Source organism: Megalops cyprinoides, chromosome 10, assembly GCF_013368585.1.
Source record: "Megalops cyprinoides isolate fMegCyp1 chromosome 10, fMegCyp1.pri, whole genome shotgun sequence".
NCBI lineage: Eukaryota > Metazoa > Chordata > Actinopteri > Elopiformes > Megalopidae > Megalops > Megalops cyprinoides.
In genome coordinates, this window is record NC_050592.1 from 17940816 (window position 1) to 17963080 (window position 22265).

At 40.0% G+C, this 22265-nt stretch overlaps 2 protein-coding genes across 2 annotated transcripts in view; both read left to right on the forward strand.

The window, feature by feature from the left end:
• fhod3b (formin homology 2 domain containing 3b) overlaps nt 1-5011 on the forward strand; it is a 179264-nt gene extending 174253 nt beyond the window's left edge. The window contains exons 26-28 of the mRNA XM_036538550.1: nt 160-340; nt 632-793; nt 2021-5011. Of these exons, the coding sequence (XP_036394443.1) occupies nt 160-340; nt 632-793; nt 2021-2103 (426 nt within the window). The 3' untranslated portion in view covers nt 2104-5011. The remainder of the gene's footprint in view (nt 1-159; nt 341-631; nt 794-2020) is intronic.
• Nucleotides 5012-12444: 7433 nt separating this feature from the next.
• LOC118784729 (regulation of nuclear pre-mRNA domain-containing protein 1A-like) lies at nt 12445-21526 on the forward strand. Its single transcript, XM_036539123.1, has 7 exons — nt 12445-12808; nt 16435-16564; nt 17104-17210; nt 17598-17692; nt 17969-18095; nt 19310-19485; nt 20663-21526. Exons 1-7 carry the CDS (start codon nt 12658-12660, stop codon nt 20810-20812), a joined length of 936 nt encoding a protein of 311 aa, XP_036395016.1. The 5' UTR covers nt 12445-12657; the 3' UTR covers nt 20813-21526.
• Nucleotides 21527-22265: the final 739 nt, after the last annotated feature.

A 22265-nucleotide genomic window follows, 5' to 3' on the forward strand; every position in this document is an offset into this window, starting at 1 on the left:
TCAGTTATCTAATTTTAAAACAAATAATTGGAACAAAGCATTAAAATTAAATTTTCATATGGTTTGCCAGTTCCAGTATGTTGCTAAAACTCTAAGATGTGTGTGAGTTAAGACAGCACTGTCTGCCTCTCCATCCCCCACACCCCCTTCCATCTCTAGAGCGGGAAATTCGGCAACACCCCCTCAGCAGAACAGGACGGTCAGACTCAAGGCCTTCAGTATGCAGAGGACGCTGCCGAGCATGAGCACATGAAGGCAGTGCTGAAGAGCAGCCTGCAGGGCAGCGACAGCGGAGCTTCCGTCGTCCCTGGGCTCCGCACACGCACAAGAGCAAGTCGGGGTGAGCGCTGTTGTGTCATCATTACCCAGAAAGCCCTGTGCTTTTACACCTCAGACCCTTTTATTTATCTTCACCAAGTACCACTCTCTATTTTATTTCTGGCTGTCTGACACCTCACATTACTTCTGGAGATTGCCTGGGGCAAGACCAGATCAGTGGAGAGTATCGCCTTGGGCATTGTGATTTATTCTTTCATACATGGAACTAGACTGTGATAGATCACACCTTAAAAACATTGTGTTTATGAGCGTTAAGGACCGTTGATTTTAGTCCATGCTCTGTCCATTATAGGTCGCTTTGGCTTGTGGGCATCAGGGAATGACGAGTCACCGAACGCCACTGATGACGCTGCAGATGAGATCATGGAGCGCATTGTGAAGTCCGCCACACAGGGCCCAAGCCAGCGCACCCAGCCACGCGAGAGGAAGAGGTCGCGCGCCAACCGCAAATCACGTGAGTAACACCACAAGTGTGACGAGCCCAATCCTGACTGACCCACAAGTAATTGCGACACTTATGTATCTTGTACCGTGTCATATCTTCATCACCACACATATCACTCACAGAGTCGTAGCACATGTGTCCACACACAGAGAACAACATGCCTCTCATTCCTGGTTCCTTCTAAACAAGAATTCAAAAAGAAACTCAAAATGTAAATGGACATTTGGGCAAATGGACAATGCCAATGAAAAGGTAGATGGACAGATTTTGGAGGTGAAAGAATTCCAGAAATAAAAAGCAATCAGTGGATCATATATCTGGTTATCTTTCATAAAGAAATATGGTGGGTCCTAGCAGGGGGCTGTGTATAGCTGTATGTGAGAGCTGTCCTCCAATAATGAAGCATCCTTCAATGGTGGCAACTACTTGCCAGCTCACTGCACAAAACTCCATCCACCCTGATCCAAAGCTTTGTGATTTTATTAAATAGAACTATATATTCCGACGTTCATTTCACACAAATATCACCTGCTGTCTCTCAGTCTTTGCCAGGCTGTGAGGGGCCAATATTTGGAACTAAATACATTCTCCACATGTTATTATCATTACCAACAACACAAATGGCCCAAAGTTTAAATTTTATCATGATATTTTTTTCATACTATGTATGACCGTCATCTTCAGTGCCAAAGTCATTGTGAAGTATTTTCTCCTTTTTCCTCAATAGTCACTTTTCCTTGTTGGGCAGCAGAACTGACCATATGGCACGAGACAAGCCGGTGGCTTTAAATGGTTATTACTTCATGCTGGCTTTGGAAAGGAAATGCAGGCTTTACTTTATATAAAGACAATTTGCCTATGTAATTACACTGTACTTAAATTACTGTGTAACTGCTCTACACCCACTCATTGTTGTAATTACAAAAAGGTTTAAGGATGGGTTTGGGGTTAGATTTAGGGTTGAGGTAAGGTTGAGGCTTGGATTATTCAGATAATCTTCGTAATTTGCAAAACCAAAAACTAATGTTACTTTTTACATTGTAACCAGATACGTAGCAATTACACAGTAGTTAGAATGCAATATATAATTATATTGGGTAAATTGTCTGGTTAATATGAAGTGTTGATGATATGAAGTGAAAATTCTACCATTAGAAAAAACATGTAAACATGTAAGTGGTTATAGTAATAATGATGATGATGATGATGATGATGAAATTTTCTCTCTGCCTACAGTGAGGAGAACACTGAAGAGCGGTCTGACTCCTGAGGAGGCCCAAGCGCTGGGTCTCATGAGCGGCTCTGAAATGCAGGTGTGAGGGGGAGACAGGTCCATCGACGCACAGAGCCACCCGGGAAGCCCCCCCCTCCCTTGTCCCCCCACCCCCTTCTCAATCTCTCGTCGCCTGAGCCGCACACACTCCAGAATGCTCCACCCCATCTTCATCCAGTCTTTTCACGATTCTCTGCGTCACTGTGGCCAGTGGTGTCATTGTCATTTTTTTCATCCACTTTGTCCGGGTGTAACACAAACGGAGAGAACAAGGACAGTGAAAGGCCTGTTAATGCCTGGAGGGGAGGGGTGTAGGTAAGGTTCAGTGGGTCACGAAAGGTAGAAACGATGCTAGCGATGTAGGCAGAGATTTCATTGTAGCAATTACAGTGTCCCACTCAGGATGTGAACCTGGACCAAGAGTCCAGTGCTCTAACCTCTTTATTAGTTGGTGCCCAAGAGATGAATTGGAGAGTGTTTTCAATGTGTCGCTCCTTATTGAATTGGTATCGTTAAGTTTTCGTTTAAGCTTGGGTGCCATGTTGCAAGGTGTCCCCGCACCCCTCTAATGTATCAGTTCCTGTCAGAGTCACATGACAGTGACCATGTGACCCAAACAGGATTATGAACACAGCACAACCCTGTGAATCTCTCAATGTAAAGGGGTACTACATGTGCTTTACCATAGTGAGTAGTGCTCACTGTGGCCTCCAAGTTTTCACTGTTTTACTGAAACTATTTAAATGTTGGCATTGTGTTCTGAGAGAACAGAATCATCACCCACCTCTTTTGAATCTATTTTGGTTCATGTAAAAACCATTTTGTTTAAGTGTTGTGACCATTTGGGCCTAAATTCAGATTGGAACTGCATTGTCCTGGTAATGCATATCTGTATGCTATTTGTGCAAACAGTGTAGTGCTATAATACTATAAATCAAGTGCTCAGAGTTTGAATACCCTCGTTAGATGGAGATGTGGAAGTTAGAATAGAGACAGGAATATGAAGAACAAGTCAGATATGTGCCCTGACCTGACAGACAGACACCTACTGTAAATTCAGAATGCACTAGAGATCTGCATCTCATCTGAACTCACCAGCTCAACAATAGCACATTTTAATATGATGACAGAGTGGCTGTTTTTAAAGATTGTTGTATCTGGTATACGCACAGATCACTGTGTTATGTAATGCAAACCATTGCAAAGTATAATCAAAGTCTGTCAGAAATGAGGTGGATAGGGAGGGTTGGATGTCTTTAGGATGTCCTACTGGAAAGCTTTTAAAGGGATGAATTTTAACTGAAAGCTGAAGAGACATTTTGTTTCAGAAGTAATGCATATGAAGGGCAAAACAGAAGGACAAAGGCAAAGCCTTGATTTTTTTTTTAGATTTTTTTTAGACTGTAGATTTATTTTATACCCCCTCTCCTCCCCGGGTTGTGTTCTGTGTTGGAAGAGAGTATTGAAACAGAAAAAGCACAAATATATTTAAAGATATAGGTGGGTCAGATAAATATCTCCATCACAAGGGTTGTGTGTGGTTAAATGTTGACTCACAGTGCTACACTGCAGAGCATGAATGAGATTATGAGCAGATAGGCCAGTGGGAATGTTAATCGTACGAAAGCTGCACAGCCACAGCATTCTAATCACCTTCAGCAGCAGTGACAGTTGTGTAAACCCCCACCCCCAAAAGGTAGACAGTGAAACAGAAATCCAACATGCTGTACCGCCATGCTTTAAATTGTATATTCAAGAGACTCCAACAGATGCTTCACATTACTGTGTCAACCACATACTGCATTTGTAAACTGTCTTGACTGCTGGCAAAATGGCTTAAAATAGTGTGCATGTAAGTGTATCATCTGCTGTCAGTGGGTCTGTCCCTGTCATATTGTGTAATAACGATACAGTATCCTTTTTTTACCTTAAGCTCACATCCACATTTCTGACCCCTTTTTTGTTCTTTGCATTTTGTTTTGTCGTAGACAGTATGGCTTGGAGTTCAGTCACATAGTGTCAGGGTTATAAGACACCAATACTTTCTGATTAGATTTGAGTGCATAATGGTGGGTGCCTCCAGCCTTGAGAGTATGTGTCATTAATTGGATCATGTGTGACCTGCCAATCGGGGATAAGTGTGGGAGGAGCCAGACAAAGCATTGGGGCAAAACTGGACCACAATGCATGACTTGCTCAAGATTGATGTCTTTCATGCTGCAAACAGGATGTTTGTCCTTCAAACTTACATGACCTTTGACGTTTCTGTACAGTCACTGACCCAAATTGAATGATAGTGTTGCTGAGCAAGCTGTGTTGGCTGCTAAAGTTTGTGACCTTCATTTAGCAGTTGTGTCAAAGGTCAAATCTGTATTGGGCCCAAAAACATAGGGACTGGAGGGAAGAGTGTTGGGGAAGAGCCTTTGCTTCTCCCACTGTGTGGAAAAGATGAAAAAACCCTTGAGTATTCAAACAATGTCAGGAGCATTTAAAAAACTTTTTTTTATTAGAAACTAATAATGAGCTTTGAAGGGCTTTAGATGACCGAGTGCCTTTCTCTATTTATTCAGCCATGTTCAGGGAGAAATTGAAGTGGATGTAATCTTCTAATCTTCTATAATATAAGGACTGTCTGAGAGCTGGGCAGCTCCTACAGGTCAAGCTATCAGTCTCAGATACAGTCAGAATAACCAACAGGTCATTCAACAGCTGTGAGTTTTCTCTTTTTTCTTTTCTAATGCCACAGAGTTAAAAGTATTCTGTTTTACATTGTTTTTCTAGTTGGTCAAGGAACAAAATCTCAAAGTAGCCTTTATTGGTTGTTTTTTTCCTGACAAGAATGGTTTTGCTAAACTTTTTTTGGAATTATTTATCGTGAAGATTTATTCACACTCTTGACTGCACAACACTTGAGATAAACGGAAAAGTCACTTCGCTAAACTCAAATGGCACTACATTCATTCTTTTTGCTTTTTTTATTTTCATGGAGGATAGTACTGTTCTGATAGTACTGATAGTATAGTATGTACTATCCAGCACCTTATTCACCATTTGTAGCATGAGATTTCTATTGAATAAAAATAGTAAGAGTATTAATAAATACAAAAGTAATGAGTAAGAAAGTCAGTGTCTTCAATACCATTTTTCTCAGACGAGAATTGTAAAATGAAAACAAGAAAAATGTAAAGTTAAAACAAGAATTTAGATGCAAAAAGGACAAATACTGTAATATTATGTAAATGTCACTCTGTTGTGTTTTATTTTTGTTGTTTCTTTTTCAATGTGTTTTGTTTGTATTTTGTGTAGAATAGTGTAAAATAGGCTACAAAATAGCAGTGTTATTCTGTGAATTGTAATTTAAAGAGAAAAAACAAGCCATGCATGGTTAAACAAGAGATATTTACAGACATTTCGCTAATGCTAGAGATAAAGGGAGGTTCTATGTTTGATTTTAACGTTCAAAAAAAAAAAAACAAATTTTTGCTTTGGTTACATTTTGTGTTTTTACTCTGCATGGACTTGAAACACGTTTAGGACGATGTACTCAGTTCACTCTCCTTGCACTCATGTGAAGCCTTAGGAAGCCTTCGATTCCATTGCACTTCTCTACAAAAAAAAAAAAAATACAAAAACCAAAAAAATAAACAGAAAACTCCATTTCCCAAACTTATACAAGCTGATCTCACCCGTTGCTGTCAGTGCCATGTTAGGTCAATGTGGGGTTTGGACAAAGAATTCATCTTGACAGTGAACTCTTCTTGCTTCTGTACCCACCACTTTAAAACAGTATGTATACAGTTGTTGCAATAAAAAGCTCTTACAAAGCAATCAGAAAAATGGCTGTGAATGTACTCCTTTGTGTTGTTTTATTTGGTTCATTTCTGGCAGAATGACTGTATATGTCACATATACTCGAAGTAAAACAGACAGAGAGCATCCAGTACCTCAGTGGCATGTAGTGGCCATTAATGTGAGACCAGCACTGTGAGCACATACAATCCACACGACTACCTGCTCTTTTAATGATCAGTGTGCTCCAGGTTGGAGTCTACAATGCACATGTACTCACACACATGCACATTCACACACTTAGATGTACAAACACAGATTTGCACACATACGCACACATACACATGCTTAATAAAAACCTTTAAAATGTTTTCACTTCTGTTTCAGGCATATGTGTGCTGTTGAATAATTTCTTTTTCAGTCCTGTAAAACACTGCACCTCCACCCTGGCAATCTGACCTGCCCACAAAAGGTTTTTTTTTCCAGCTGCCATCAGCTTGTATGTCTCCCATAAATCTAGAGCAATTACATGCAGAGCTCTAAAAGCTGTAGTTTCATACCTTGGAAGGAAACTGTGTGTCCATGCCAATGTAATGATTTGATTTAGTGTGGGTTTCTTATGATACAGCTCTCTATGGCAGGGTTAAAATAACAATAATTGATGTTATTATTTCATTATACTGTATTTATCACATTTCAAGGACCTAAAAGCACCTTAAAGAGAAAGACAGCTCCACCAAGGTACAGCTTCAACTTAGGTAATGCACAAGCTGCCATTTTGTGCCACAAATCACAGCATACAACAAAGGAGGCTGTGAAGCAAGGGCATTTATTTAGCTGGTTTAACTGGGGATGATTAGAACAACATGAACTAGTTCTGGCAACTGATCTGAATTAATTAGTTCACAGCATGAACAAAAATACATTTTATTTTATTGAATTTTCCTTAGGCTGTGTCAGTGTGGATAAAATTCTGAATCTATCTCCTTCACCCTCAGAATTTGAATACATACAGACATGTACCTGAACTTGAGGAGGAAGGATCACAGAGGGTCTCGAGTGATGAGGTAATCTGAGGGAGAGTAAGCTCCAGTTTAGGGCAAGTTTTTGTTGTCATGGGCCTGAGGGCACTCTTATGCAGGGCCTTGTACAGATTTCATGAATTAATGTGAAAATAAGTTTTCCATGGAAGTTGCTTCCTTTCCTTAGTCATGAGAGGCCAGTCTGGCATGGGTTTGCATGCTCCTCCCTGAGGGGCGCAGGGACATAACTGACCCTACTAGGAGGGGCGGTGGTGCTCATGCTCCAGAACGGAGAGGAATCAGTATTTATAAACCAGGAGGAAGAGGGATCAATACTCATTGCAGAAACATAAACCCAGGCAGGCAAATAGCTATTTTCAAAAGTAGTCAGTGCTACTAAGAAGGGACACTAGACACTCCACTGGCCCTGACAACTATAGTCCAGCCATGTCCCACAACACACTCTGTCATCCTGGCTTTTCAGCCAGTAATGTGCTGGAGGCAATGTGTAAACATGGGATTTAATAAAATTATTAACCCCAGCCTTTCTTGTGATTCTTTTCTTCTACCATTGTGTTCAGGCATAATTGAATCCCTAATCACTTTGGAAAAGTGATTGTTTGGAGTAATAATGAGGGCTTTGGATCTCAACTGATGTGAGGTCTGATTTCAGGAGTCACAAATATTTCAAAACTTTAGCCGTTTCTGGTTTTCTGCAAACATGCAATTAAGGAAAGAGCAAGGTCCAGTGAGAGTATACAGTTTGTTTTTTACTCATGCACAGATCCCGTGCTTTCTAAAAGAGGAGAACTCTTTCATGCATTTGCCCATAATCAGGGCTTTCCTGTTCAGTGTAGACACTGAACTGAAATAAGCACAGGATAAATGTCTCTCAGCACTGTCTCAGCATGTTTATTATGCCATTATGAAACACTGAAACTGTGGAATCAAAGGAATACAACAGATGCACACATTAGTTGTTCTGTTGTTTGGTATTTACTGCCCTTCCTCTTCATCAAATCAAACCTCACCAAAAATGTCCCTTGCTCACACCCTTACACCCCTGAAGCAAGGAAGCTTGGACCTTTTCTTTGCCAGACAACATGGACCAATCAATGCCACCATCTTGTCAAAACATCCACACAACAAACATCAGCTAAGAATGCAAGCTATATAAGTCACCCTCTCTGTGGTCATCTGCTAATGATTAGCGAATAGCAATCTTAATGCTTCCACTGTACCTGTATAAATAGTGTGTGCTATGTGCTATGAATAAATAGTACACATTGGGGGCAACAACTGGGCAGGATGTGTAATGGTCATGTGAGATGTCACCCTTGACTGTGACAATCACCGCAGCTGGATTGCCCTTGAAATGAACTAAAGTTTCTCAAAGTCAAGAGCAAGAGGTCCTAAGGTCAAGCATGCCCCATGCATAATGAAAAAATGCACACACTTCTAAATTGAATTGATTTTAGTTTTAGAAAAGAAAAAGACCTTTAACTCCTCGACCGCTATGTCCTAAGACTTTGTGCAACAGAGGAACCTGCAGCATATGCATATGCACCAGCTGTAGTTCAAGCTGAAAACTTCAATGATCATTTGGGCGAAAGGTCCCACATTTCATGAAAGACTGGCCATGTGCTTCATTTTGCCTCAAAGATAAATCATCAGTTAACCTCTTAAGGCAGTCCTTTTTCTGTATGTTTGTTTGTTGTCTAAATAGGCCTAATGGGATGGTGTTTTTTGACTTTATGGGGCATAGTTTGACTGCCCTCTTCTGGAAAATTAGTGTACTTCCCATTTGTGACATGTCCGTATGTAATTGTGTTAATTAACCACAGCCCTAAGTCCAGACCAGACCAGACGTCAAGGCAGCACATGCTGTTCTCTTCTTGAGCACAAAGTAGGGAATTTCTTGGCACCTTCATGTGGAGAAGGTCTAGAACATAGATCTGTGCAGTACACCAAGAGGGCCAGCTAATTGTCTTTCATGACCATTTATATTAACCATTTATTTCTTTAGCAATAGACTGTGCACTCATGAAGAAGAACACTGAGGAAATAGCTGTTCTAGCAAGTCATGATTATTCCATTAGAAAGCTGATTTATCATGCTGTGGTTGGGGGAAAAAAGCAGTAAAGTCCGGGTAGCAAAACATTGGTCCTGATCCAGGCAAGGCATTCCGTCTGGGCTCATGAGCCATAATGAGTTCTTTGACTTCTAACAAACTGCAGACAGAGGTAATTTCCATAGTCTCGCTGCCACACATTTTCGGTGGGTATCCATGTCACCAATTAAAAGTATAATTGCACAGCAGAAAACTATGGCAAGCGCTAGTGGCACCAAAATGCACCTACTGTATTCAGGATACGTTTTGAATTTTTTCATTGCGATATATGTTCCAGGTCTTTTTAGAATTTCACATCCATGCTACATCAGTGAGGCACACAGAGAAAATTACAGTTTAATGAATATGTCCAGTCTAGGCGCCAGTCTAGCCTGTCTTATTTGTTCTTGTAACTCATTTGGCATAATACTCATTTGTAAAAAGGTATATGTGTATACACAAAGATAAATCATGGCATATGTGGGCATTTGGGATAAACGAATTATGTTTATTTTTAAGGCCAATCCAAAGTGTTGTCTGTTGTCTACTAGCAGCTCAGTCTGGGACCTCATGCATGCAATCACTTGAATATATGTGATTGTTCCACAGGGCAGTGTAAATCATAAACTAAAATTCCACTCCATTCAAGTCCATTTTTTACAGTCCAATCCTGTTTTTTTGTCAAATGATCTTAATGCATAAAGCAGGACAGTATTGCCCAAAATGTGAAAAAGAAAATCGTTTAAAGAGATTGGTGGTCACCCACCACATCCACCAAAAGCTAACATTAATTCAACAAGGCCGTGTTTCCAGAGTAACTGATATGTAAATGTGTGTTCTGGTACATTACAATATTGTTTTTATTATTTTGGTTCTGTGTCAAAAGATAGGCTGCAAAATGTTAACTTCTTTTTCTGCACTTTAAAAATGCCCCTACAATTATACACTTGCACAAGTCATGCATGGACTTACATCATGTGCCATGACCTTTGACCTTCAAAGCTAGGGGCAGCAGTGTAGCATACTGGTTAAGGAGCAGGACTTGTAACTGAAAGGTTGCCGGTGTGATTCCCTGCTGGGGCACTGCTGTTGTACCCTTGGGCAAGGTACTTAACCCAAAATTGCCTCAGTAAATATCCAGCTGCATAAATGGATAGCATTGTAAAAAAACTGTAACTGATGTAAGTTGCTCTGGATAAGAGTGTCTGCTAAATGCCAATAATGTAATGTAAAAAGCTTATCAACACTTATCAGGAACAGGATATTTAATGTACACCTGTGACAACACTCATTACATTTTTTTCCAATGAATTTAACATTTGTGTTATCAATGCCCGAATACAATCAAACACATATTCTCAAACCCCATCTCCACATATACTTCTGTCCTCCAGAACCCCTGGCTCTGGCGTTACAGTTTCAAAACACAAGCAAAACAGGATATGCTTTTTGAGTCAACCACAAATTTTGAGATTTCAACTAAAAGGTTTCAAAAACCACACAGGATCCACAGTGAATGTGTCATATGTGTCTGAATAAACCACAATTCTGAATGCAGGTACAGTAGTCAACATGTCAAAATGTTTGGAAATCAAATGTGAATTTGACAGGATTTAAATTTATCTCAGATAACAGGGAACATCCAAGCTCGGACAGAGAACATGTTATTACAATATAAATACTTCTGTTGCTATTGAAACTGTATTGTGCATTCATAACATTTGCATTGATTATCTCACATTCACATGGGTTGCGGGTTCGAAATAGGGTATTTCTTACAAAATGCATGAAAGAAGCTCAAAATTAAATTCACGCCTCCCAAAATGGCACAAATGTACTTTTACTTCAACAAAAATGGCACAAATGTACTTTTATTTCAACAAAAATGGCACAAATGTACTTTTACTTCAACAATTTCCAATAAATTACATCATACACAAAGATTCCTGCTGTTGATAGGTAACACATGCAGACTCAAAAGCTTGTTTGTTTTCCTTTTCTGAACTATCACACAACTGTATAAATAGCATTTTAGGGAAGAAGTGACAACTTTTTCCCACTGAACTCATCAAACGGAAGATCTACCAGTGAACAACACTCGTCCCAATTTACATACCATAAGACCCACCTATCAAAAAGTATATATGATACATCATTTCTAACAAATTATCTATACGTTTTGACCTGAACCGGCTTTCAATTCAATGTTATTCATTTTTCAGACTTTCCCATTTGAATGTTACCAATGTAATATTTCTGCAGCTTGATTTTCAGCAGCTAGAACTTCAGGGGTAATAATAATCATTTTTTTCCTGAGTTGAAATCTAACATAAATAAATCTAAAATTAAATAAATGCTTTTGTCTGGCAAACTATACTTGTCTTATATCTCATGGAATGACACTGTTGTGATATTCTCAAAAATGTGCTAAATTAGTAGCAACTATCGTCTTAATTTACAAAGCATTTATTCAAAGGTTCACCATGGTGTTACTGCTTTCTAACAAAAAGGCAAACGAAAAAGGAGGCTTGCAGTCCTTCATGTAGTTAGTGGTTTGATAAGTGGTTTGAAGTTTGATAACTTCACCGTTTCAGCCCACACCAACCTGATATACAAGATCCTTAACAGTTTAGGCATGTAAATCTATAGCTTGGCAGTATAGTAATGGGGACAAAAAGTATCTTAGATGGAGACTGGTTTTTAGCTGTACCAAAGGTTAATGAGACAGGATTTTAAGCCATATTAAATACTAATAAAGCATTGATTCCTGCACGTGATGAGGCAAGTGTTTCCGTAAAACCATGGTTCGGTTGCCAACATCCCTGTCACTTACATTAATTTTTGACATTTTGGTCATGAGCATGTCTCCAACTTCTTACGGTCTTGGAAGAGCAGGCCTATATTGAATAAACTTGCACAAGTGTTACAGCAGTGGTTCTTAGTAGTCTAAGAGCATATAGCTATGTATGCCTAGTTTGAATGTATACTAATTACAATACAGCTAACATTTGATCCTACGCGGTGCAGTATGTTTCTCCGTTGTTGTTTGGTATGTAGGATAAACTGAATGTCATTTTTGGTGCTTTACAATGAATGAATTCAATTAATGACTATGACATTGTCAGTGCAACTGAATTCATTATAAGACACTCACTTCAAAAGTACAATGAGGTGATATTTTGGTCGTGGCGCATTTTACGAGCCAAAATTACCAAATGCCACATGAAGACTCAGGTAGCGCGCTTGCAAGTCTCTGTTTTTGTTGCCAGTCCAAAACGACAGGTTAGAAACTCAACCCGGAGCCAGATAAATGAGGGGTAAATTCTAGCACGCAATAAAACACTGCTTTATAATTCTCCGTAGTGCAACACAGCTCAGGTTTACAAGCTAGAAGTGGATCAAAGCCGCAACTATGTAACCGTGCGTGACCCTAACGGAAGGGTTCGCGCACGGCCCTGAACTAGCCCTGCGCAGCCTCATCTCTGCGCTGATTCTCGGGAGCTCGATTCTGCCTCTTCCTTTTCGTTTTAGATGGCGACAGCGCACAGTTAAGCTCGGGCGACTGCTTTTAATTTGCTGCAGGGTGAACTTGCAGGCTGCGTGGATACCGTTACCGTTTTGCGTCTGAAGAGGTTAATGCAATAAAAAAATACAATAACGAGATCGCTGCACATAAAAAATGTCGGCGTTTTCCGAGGCCGCTTTAGAAAAGAAACTCTCGGAGCTCAGCAATTCCCAGCAAAGCGTTCAGACATTGTCGTTATGGCTAATCCACCACAGAAAGCACTCGAAAACCATCGTTACGGTTTGGTACAACGAGCTGAAAAAAGGTAACGTTGTGGGTTGCATTTGCGTTGTCGACTGCGTTACTCTGACGAATGAAATGGGCAGCCATTGTCGTGCAGCATTATGTGCGTTTTAAGAGTTTGTTTTGAGTGCGAGGTGGTATTGTTGCAAGCCAGCTACCCCTAGCTATAGCTAGCTTAGCTCCATGGCGTGTGAGCAGAGAGTAGTTCGGACAGCAACCTGATGTTTGTATCCTAGCGAGCTGTAAATGTCCCTCGTAATATCACTGCTGTAGACGACATTTTGTAGTCAGTTAGAAAGCACAACAATCTAGTTAATCGCTCAAAGCATTTAGTAGCCAGCTACCGAATTGTTTTGGTAGCGCTGATTGTTGTCCCTCTTACATTCTCATAGGAAAACAACGTTCCTGTTGCAAGGTTTTGGACTGATTGTGGGACATTGCGGCAGCGTTAGAAGTTGCCTTTTATTTGCCAAAAAACGTGAGACAAATGTGCACAGTGCCAAGGTAGTTAAAAACCTTTTATGAAAACTTATATTTTGATGCCTAAATCGAACACGGCGTTTAAGTGACGTAGAGAGAGGGCCACGTTACGCAGCGCGACCCTGTTGGGAGAGTTGATGTCCAATGCTGCTGACCGTGCAGCGCCTCCGGACCCCATCTCCTCTCACCACTTCTGCAACTGCCTTACCAACAATGTTGTGCAACTGTGTTGACCAAAAGGTTTTCATGACAAAGTAGATTCTATATTTTGAGGTCGTAAGTATTTTAAGCCGTGGTCAACCACCAAGCATAGTAGTGAAACTATTTGCAACGACAATTGACAATGAACAATAATAGTTAATCCATTACAGCACACTATAGTAATTTATTTTGTATACCTAAACAGTCTGTATGACGTGATACTTGAAGGGACGGTCCATATATAAGCAACTGAATTATTTGTCTGCATGTTATTCAGTGTTAATACGTGCTTGAACAATAATAAAATAAAATAGCATATATTAAATACAGTGGGTTGTGTTGAAAATGCAGATGGACAGCCACACGATGTGCTGCTGTTTAGCAATGATGTCAGACTGTTTCTAAAATGGTACGTCTGCATTTTCCAGAGCCTTTAAGTGCATAATTATGTGTGGTGTTCTTTTCAGCCGTAACTGCTTTATTTTGTAGCCTTTTTATCTGATGTGTGTTGACATGGTATCTTACGTCAACAGTACTAACCGTTAACACGACCGGCACGTTGAAGTACATCCAAATTGTGGAGGAAGCAGTGAAAGTTATTCACAGATTAAAGAATAATCACACAATGCAGAAATTTGTCCCCTTCGTTTTCACTTGGTTGTTAGTACAGAATTCCTTACAACATTAAAATATATTCACAGATCACAGAGTGATGCATTACACATTAAAAACTAATAATGCGATTCATAATTAAAGAAAAGCTTCTGAAACAACTGAAAATGTGTCTCCATTAGAGTGCACTTTTTTGCAAGGTTTACATCTTTATGTTCTTATGAATCACACTGGACAAGATAGATGAATAAATATCTATTCCTTTTAAAATAACAGTTTAATGTATACACTTTATTTGCAATGTGCAGTTTGTGTACACAGAGGTACATTAAAAGTCTTGTCAACGTCATGTTTCATTTTGAATGGTGTAAGTCTATCCCTTAGAAAGACACTGACCTTAAAAGGTGTAGCCTCTACACAGTATTCCATATGCAATTTACTATGCAGTGATGTGGACTGTATGTTGAAATTTTTGGATGAAGTAGAAATTAAGTTGTGAAGTCACTCATGATTGGAGCTTTGATTTCTAGAACTGAAATGTTTATGCCTATAATATCTAACCCTGTCAACCATGCTCACGGATTGCAAAGAGGTATAGAAATACTAGGGGGAAAACTACATTATAAACCTTACAAATAAAATCATATGATGTAAGTGTGTAGAAGTGTGTAATTTTATATATAAGCACATTTGTTCTCTAAACCATGGCCATTAACCAGGATATGACATGCCCTCACTAAAAAGTTGCTGAGTCATGAAACCTACAGCATCCCGAACTAAGGACACATGCACAGTCCCCATTTTGTTGTCATAAATGCAGTATCATTAAAACTCAGAACTGGAAAGTGTGAAAGCTGTGCATAAGAATGATGCTATCCTAAAGTTTTATACTGAATTGGAACGCAGTCAAACAATGAAGAGTCTGAAGTAACTTTTAAAAGGTAGATTTCACTTTACACTAACGTCCGGATAGCACAAGCTAAATAATGCAGTTATGCAATATTTGAGGATTCCTTACACTCATATAAATCGTTCTGTGGAAAGTGTTTTGTTTACATTGGGAATGACTGTTTTAAAACCTGCATTTATTGATTATATACATGTATTGTCCCAAAACCTTTCCCAAAATCTTAAGAATATAGTGTTTGGTGGCTCTACAACAATGATAACCATAGTTTTATCCACTGACTGTATATAAACCATGCACAGTAAAAGGCATGAAGAATCACAGAGAGAAATGATGATTTACATTTTTAAGATTTAATAACTGTTTTAGACTTACTGTAATGGACTTTGCTGTGCTAAAAAGAAGGCAACAAAAAGTACAGATATTATATAGTTTTTCAACTTCTGTGCCACCTTAAGAAACAGATAATGCATCTTTATTACCATCATACAGAATAAACCATAAAAGGGCTCTCAGGGGGAGCTCCATTACATCTACAATCCCAGCATAAAACCTGGGGTGTGAAGCTAAAAAGCTGAAACGCAAAACAAACAGCAGTACACTCTCAAGGGGTGGGCTGTGTTTTAAGTGACACACAGAGGCTTTCTGAACACTTGAGCTAGAATCCATTTAGATTCCATCTCACCAGGGCCCCTAAGTTACCATAGTGATTGTCACCACATAGGCGTGTAAATTTGAAGATGAAGCATCTTGTGTGGAAGGTGATCTTCCTGGGAGATGAACAGACATCCCCAATTGGATATTTATCTAACTCACCCAGGGGAAATGTGATCTTGTTTATATGTCTGTCTAGAAATAGTATCTGTAATTGGTGTATGTGTATGTAATCCTCTGACATGGAATGTTGGGAGTAAAATGGCATCTTTTTTGAAATGACACACTGAACAGGCATTGTTTGAAATCTAATCTGGGTCACTGAATGCTTTTTACAAGGCCCTCTTTTGAAAATGTCATTTTCTATATTGTCAGTACATACGTTTCACCCGTTACAAAGGCCGAATTGCAGCTTTGCCTTTTTAATTGATTTGGCAGTACACATGGTTGCCATCTTCTTGTGTTTCTGTGCATGGATACCTGGATATGACCATGATCACAGTAAATATCCCGTGGTATCCCCGTGGTGTCTGAGGTTCTGGAAGTCAATTATTTATATCTTAATTATTTAAGATAATTACACTAAATAATAATTACACTTAAATATTATTTGGCCTGAGTGCCATTGAAAAAAACAAATCATACTGTCCATGGAAATTAGAGAGGATCATGTCAGATACAAGCATATGTACACGTGCACACACATGTATGCACACATACGTGTCCTTCACAAAGTTTGTGATTTCCTTCTGTTCGTTTTTTCATGGCAGTGCTGTGTGTGTGTGTCTCTGTAGCCAAGGTGTCACGCAAGCTGACTTTCCTGTACTTGGCCAATGACGTCATCCAGAACAGCAAGAGGAAAGGGCCAGAGTTCACAGATGACTTTGCACCAGTTATTGTAGATGCCTTTAAGCATGTCTCCAGGTGAGTGTGCCGACGACTCATTAATCTTTTAGCCCTGCTGACCCACAATGCTTTCGGTTCCACTCATTTATATTTTTAATAGTTGTCTTATTTTGATAGGTGGATTATTCATTTTTAAAAGTTCTACCAGTATGTCTAGTCCTTAAATACCCTTCTCACAGCCTTTTCATATCATTCTATAAACACCCTTAGGACTCATATTCCTTACTCCAAGCATTGCAAGGCCATATGCCTATGCTGAGTTCTGGAACCAGAACACTAAAGTTTACATGATTGGCTCTAAAAAATGTGATGTGTGTTGGAGAATCTGAAGTAGCTGCTTTATCTAGTATTCATAAATCTTTGTCGCTAAGGCCGGGGCATTTATTGTACAGAAAACATTGTTATTTTAAAAGCTCCAACCAGCCATACATTTCGAATCATAATTGTGAGGAAAGCACTCTGTAAGGAGTGTCTTTGTCTTCATATGTGAGCATAGAGGGAGGATTATGTACTGTGCATCAGCCAGATGAATGCTTGAAGGATTTTCCCCTCTGTAGTGAGTGTGAAGGGGACTGTAAGAAACAGCTGGGCCGGGTTCTGACCATCTGGCAGGAGAGGGCGGTGTATGAAAATGAGCTGCTTGACAAGCTGGCCCAAGTCCTGCGTAAGTACTGACCAAGCCTGACCAGGTCAACAAGACTCTAAAACCGAGAACATCCCTCTTTCTATTTTATATTGCCATATGTATTTGCTTGGCATAAGCCCTTATATTAATTATGTACAGATATTTCAATTGAGAATTATGATTTTGTGCAGTCTTGATTGATGGTCCCTTACTCAGTTGTATGATAGGAATGTTTTACCCAGGATTAATTCAGTCTACTGGTTAAATGTCTAGTTCCCTAACCACTTCATACCATTGCCATTCACCCTTGTCATCTTGTACTACAGCTGCGATTTCTGTGACTTTGCTTTTTAGTGCTAAGAGGGTGGTATGATGAGGTATTATAATATGGGCTATTTGCTCAGTTGGAATGTCTCTCTGATGCAGATGGTGATAAGAAGCCCAAAAAGCGCCCCTATGAGGAGATCCAGCTGGACCATGGTGACTTTCCATGTCAGAGTTCACCAGAGGAGCCCCCACAGGTACTGAGCTGTACTAAGCATTGCCACAGGGGGGGGGGGGGGTGCTGTGGCCAATATAGCACACTTCACATTACACTCACAGCCCTGTTCAATTGCTATTTCAATACTAGGCCCATTCTTATTATTTCAGGCTAAATAAGTTTTACGAAATAAGACACTATATGCCAATAGAGTTTTAGAGAAGATTTAATGGTGAATTACAAAATGTTTGGCTACAAGGACAAGCTAAACAAAACACATTTCCTTTGTACATTGTGTATCTCATTTTTCACCTAGACGTCGGAGTTGATCCGGGCCCTGCAGGAGCTGGAGAATGCAGCATCTGGAGATGCCTCAGTTCGGCAGCGCATTTCCTCCCTGCCCCCTGAGGTTCTGGACACTGCGTTGCTGAACAGGATTACTGGTAAGCACAAGTATCCGCCAGCAGAGGGCACTGTTCTGCCCTTAATTCCCTGTCAGACTGAAAATACTGTAATTTGTCAGGTCCAGCATATTCTCTTTCATCTGTAATTGGCTAAAGCTCTACCATGTCACTTGAGACACACATCACATGTTTTTATGGGGAAGTAGTAAAACTGCTTATTTTCAGTTTGTCAGTTTTATATTTACTCTTGTGTTTTTGCCTGAAGTACCAAAGAAGCACCTGTTTTTCTCTCAGACTAGAGTGTACTGTAAGTCCCATTACCAATATCAGAAATGAAACACATTTAGTGTTCTCATGATATTTATGAATGACATTGGTTACAATTATCAAGAACATTGCCGTTGTTTTCGGTACAGAAGAAAGTGCAGTGGCAGGATCAGTAACATGATGTTTTGCAGCATGATGTGGGGAGAAATGACAACCAACTCAAAAGATACAAGCAATTACAGATACAGCTAGAGCTAAGCAAAGCCTCACTAAAGAAAAATAAGGGTAAAAATCATGGTCTCTCACAGGCAAGAAAGTCCTTAATAGATAAGGCTTTCCTGCTCTTAGACCCTGCTCACCTCCCCACTTATCCAGCTATCCAAAAGACATTTCTGCCACACTTCTGGATAGCAGGCTTTTAGTACTTTCTGTAGAATGTAAGACTCAGTGCAGTACTGAGAAGCTTTGTTGTGCCCCACTTTACCCTTTAATAGTACCTTACTGCTGAGGGACCAGATACCTCTTTGCCGTGTCTGTCATGTTTTTATGGGGCGGGGTTTAAGAATGCAAACTAGGTCACACATGATTGGTTGATGGCAGGGATGTTACCTACCTACATACCTACCTACATCCCAGATCACACCACCTCTCCAGCACCTGCTCTCATTTCTTCTTCTCATTACTCAGTGGGCATTGCATGAATTTATTTTATGCCTCCTGCTGGAAGCAAAAAAAAGAATAAAAAAAATACTCACACCAAATATTGTATAGGACTTGTGGGACACCATGCACATGCCCCATAAACAAAGGTGTGCCTCCAGGCTCCGTTGAGTAAAAGTAAACACGGAAGAACTGCAAGGTGAATAAAAAAGGAGCTCTCCTGCAGGCTCCCCGTGGAGCAGACCCCGTGCAGACACTTTCCGAGGCAGACCGGGGATGTTTATCTAACGCCTCCTTCCCTTTCCTCCCCCGGGGGTCCGGCGCAGACAGGGAGTCCGGGGAGCGTCTGTCGCGGCTGGTGGAGGAGGCGTGCCTGCTGCTGGCCGACTACAGCGGCCGGCTGGCGGCGGAGATCGACGACCGGAGACAGCTGACGCGCACGCTCGCCTTGTTCCTGCAGAGCCAGCGCGACAGCCTGGCCGAGAAGGAGCAGAAACTGGAAGTGCGTAAACCGTCCACCCGCGGTCATGTGATTAATCAGCACAGCTGTGAGTCTGGAAAGCTGCTGCATCTGCAGCCAGAGCCCAAACCGCTAGATTCACCTCGTTACTGTATGCATTAAACGAATGTAACAAAATGCATGTGCATAGGACGCAGGGCTTTGTTACATTAGAACTTTCACCTACCACTAAGTAAAACAATGCATAAATCTTTTGCAGATATTAGAGGGTAATGATTCATGTTGGTATTTTTCCTCTTTAAAATGTAAAAAGAGTATACAATTAAAAAGGCCACAGAGGAACACAGAAAGGTATTTTGCTTTGAAATTGACCTTAGATCAATAGTAGCCACATTTACAAGAATGTAAGTATTTGCACATTATGTGTGTATTGTAAGATGTAAATGTTCAGTCCAATTAGTTGTTTGATTCGATTAATTTTTACAACCCTATGAACAAAGCAATCAAATTATTTTTAATTTGAAAGTGAAAAACTCAAATCAGTACAGAAGCAAAATTGGACACTGAAAATTTAAAACATGTCTACCACAAAAGGTGCTATAGGATCATACAGTGGTCATCACATTGAAAAAAATATTCTAGTTTTTGTATTTTTCTGCCTCTCTGTAAGTTTTAGACCCAAAATATATAAGTATATTCAATTGTGTATGTCCATTATATCACTTTCCTTTTCCACAACAACATGGAAGTACACACCAGATCATTTCAGATAAAACAGGGATAAACCCCCTTTCCTGTGGTTCATTCTCAAATTCTTACTGCCTTTTTTTCAGGAAACTTATAAATGATTTCATGCTTCATTTAGATATGAATATTATCAATTCTTATGTAAACCACTGATGATTTCTTAGAAACAGCTTTTATTATAGTGTGGTAATGGGATGCAGTGATGGATTGTTTAATAGAATGAAGTTGGCCCCCTGCTGTGCACTTGCTCCAGGAGTTTGAATATGACTATTATGAACATGCATTATTTATGATATGAGTATTTTCTTACTTTTACCTTGTGGGTTTAAATATGAATATGATTGTGATTATGAATATGGATGATATTACTAAGTGTGCGCTTGCCTTGTGGGTACAGATATGTCTTTGGTCCCTGTACATCCGGACATGAATTATGAGTATCACGTGGACACCCCACTGCTGTGTGTTACAGGAGTACAAGCACAAGTTGGCGCGAGTGTCGCAGGTGAGGAAAGAGCTGCGATCTCGGCTGAGCAACCTGCCCGACCTGTCCCTGCTGCCCAGCGTGACGGGCGGCCGCTTGAACCTGCCCTCCTCGGGGGATCAGTACGCCTCCGACTGACAGGTCTCTCATCAGCCTGCACGCCCCTGACGAAGCCCCACCCCCTCTCTCTCTCTCTCCGTGGGTGAGCTGTACTGGCAAAGCATCAAGGCGCGTTTCAGAGGGGCTGATTGGAGACCGAAGTCCGTCGCTGCCGATTGCGAGGCACAATTGCGCAAGGCCTGGATTTTGCCTCCAATCAGCAACTGTGAAGCGTTTTCCGTGTTCACCTTACCCCTTTGCTCTGATTGGCTCCTCCTTACCCAGCACACATTTTATTTGTCCTCTTTTTCTCCTTCCTTTGTCAACACCCACAACTCTGCAGTAAGTTGCATCCCCCTAAATCTTGTTTTTGAATCAATGGTGGCTAGACAAATGTAGGAAAAATAGGCAATTGCATATAATTGCATTTATAATTAAACATTCAGTGCAGTGCAGCAGATAATTCTACATTTAGTTGCAGTATTTTATATTTTATTTGTTGCTTTAGCTTTACTGTGGCATCACTGTGTATCTGTTTACCATATACTGTCATGAAGTTGGGCCATTCCTCCACCTTTGAGCTGAAAATGGCAGTTTGGGATATTGGCCGGTATATTTTAAAAAAATGGTCTTTATGTATTTAAAATGGTGAAATTTAAGAGACGGCACTGACTCATTTTTCCACAGAGGTTTTATTCATGAAAAACAAGCTGCCTCGGCAGGTCTGCACCACATTATTTATGATAGCAATCATGTAATACTTAACCAAGATGTGTTTGTTGTAAGTAGTCGTTTCAAAATAAAACTGCTGAACATATGTAGCGATTGACCAAAATTTACTCTATACATTAATCAAGCTTTATTATTTTTGTAGAAAAATAAAACACAGCTGGTCATTTAACGGTGCCAGTTTTTTATGGACAGTAGTGATTAAAAAATATCAAGCTCTGTCATGTATCACAGTTGGAAAACCTTGGTGTGTATGTAATGGTTTAAGCTTTTCATTCTGAGACAGTTTGTATTAAAGCATCAACATTTGTGTGGATTCTGTAATCATTTCATCCTTCCTTGTAAACTTCATGCATTGTTGTACTGCAGCTAGCCTTTGCACTTGAACCCATGCCCCGTTTGTGACACCATGCTGTATAATTAGAATAATAGAATATGAAGTATACATTATAGAACATTACAGTACAGCTCAGAGAAGAATGTAAAAAATATTAACAGCAGTGATATTCAACAGGTGTTTTTCTGTCGCATCTACATTGTATGATTATATTTCATTATTCAACACTTCCAGCACATACTGCATAATGAGAATATGGGAACTAGAGATTTGTCATAGCACTGACGTTAACATAGGCATGCGTTGCTTTAAAAATGTGGCAGAAGCCTGAAACTTGGTCCTAATACTGCAATATGGAATGAAAACACTTTCTCAGGAAGACTCATCACTCCTTACCTTGTCCCATCTTAAGTTTTTAAACTCACT

Excerpts from the sequence above, each read along its gene's own strand:
- LOC118784729 (XM_036539123.1), top strand. The coding sequence starts at position 12,658 with ATGTCGGCGTTTTCCGAGGCCGCTTTAGAAAAGAAACTCTCGGAGCTC. Across the intron at positions 12,809-16,434 it reads GTACAACGAGCTGAAAAAAG|CCAAGGTGTCACGCAAGCTG; the intron begins GTAACGTTGTGG and ends GTGTCTCTGTAG. Across the intron at positions 16,565-17,103 it reads GCCTTTAAGCATGTCTCCAG|TGAGTGTGAAGGGGACTGTA; the intron begins GTGAGTGTGCCG and ends TCCCCTCTGTAG.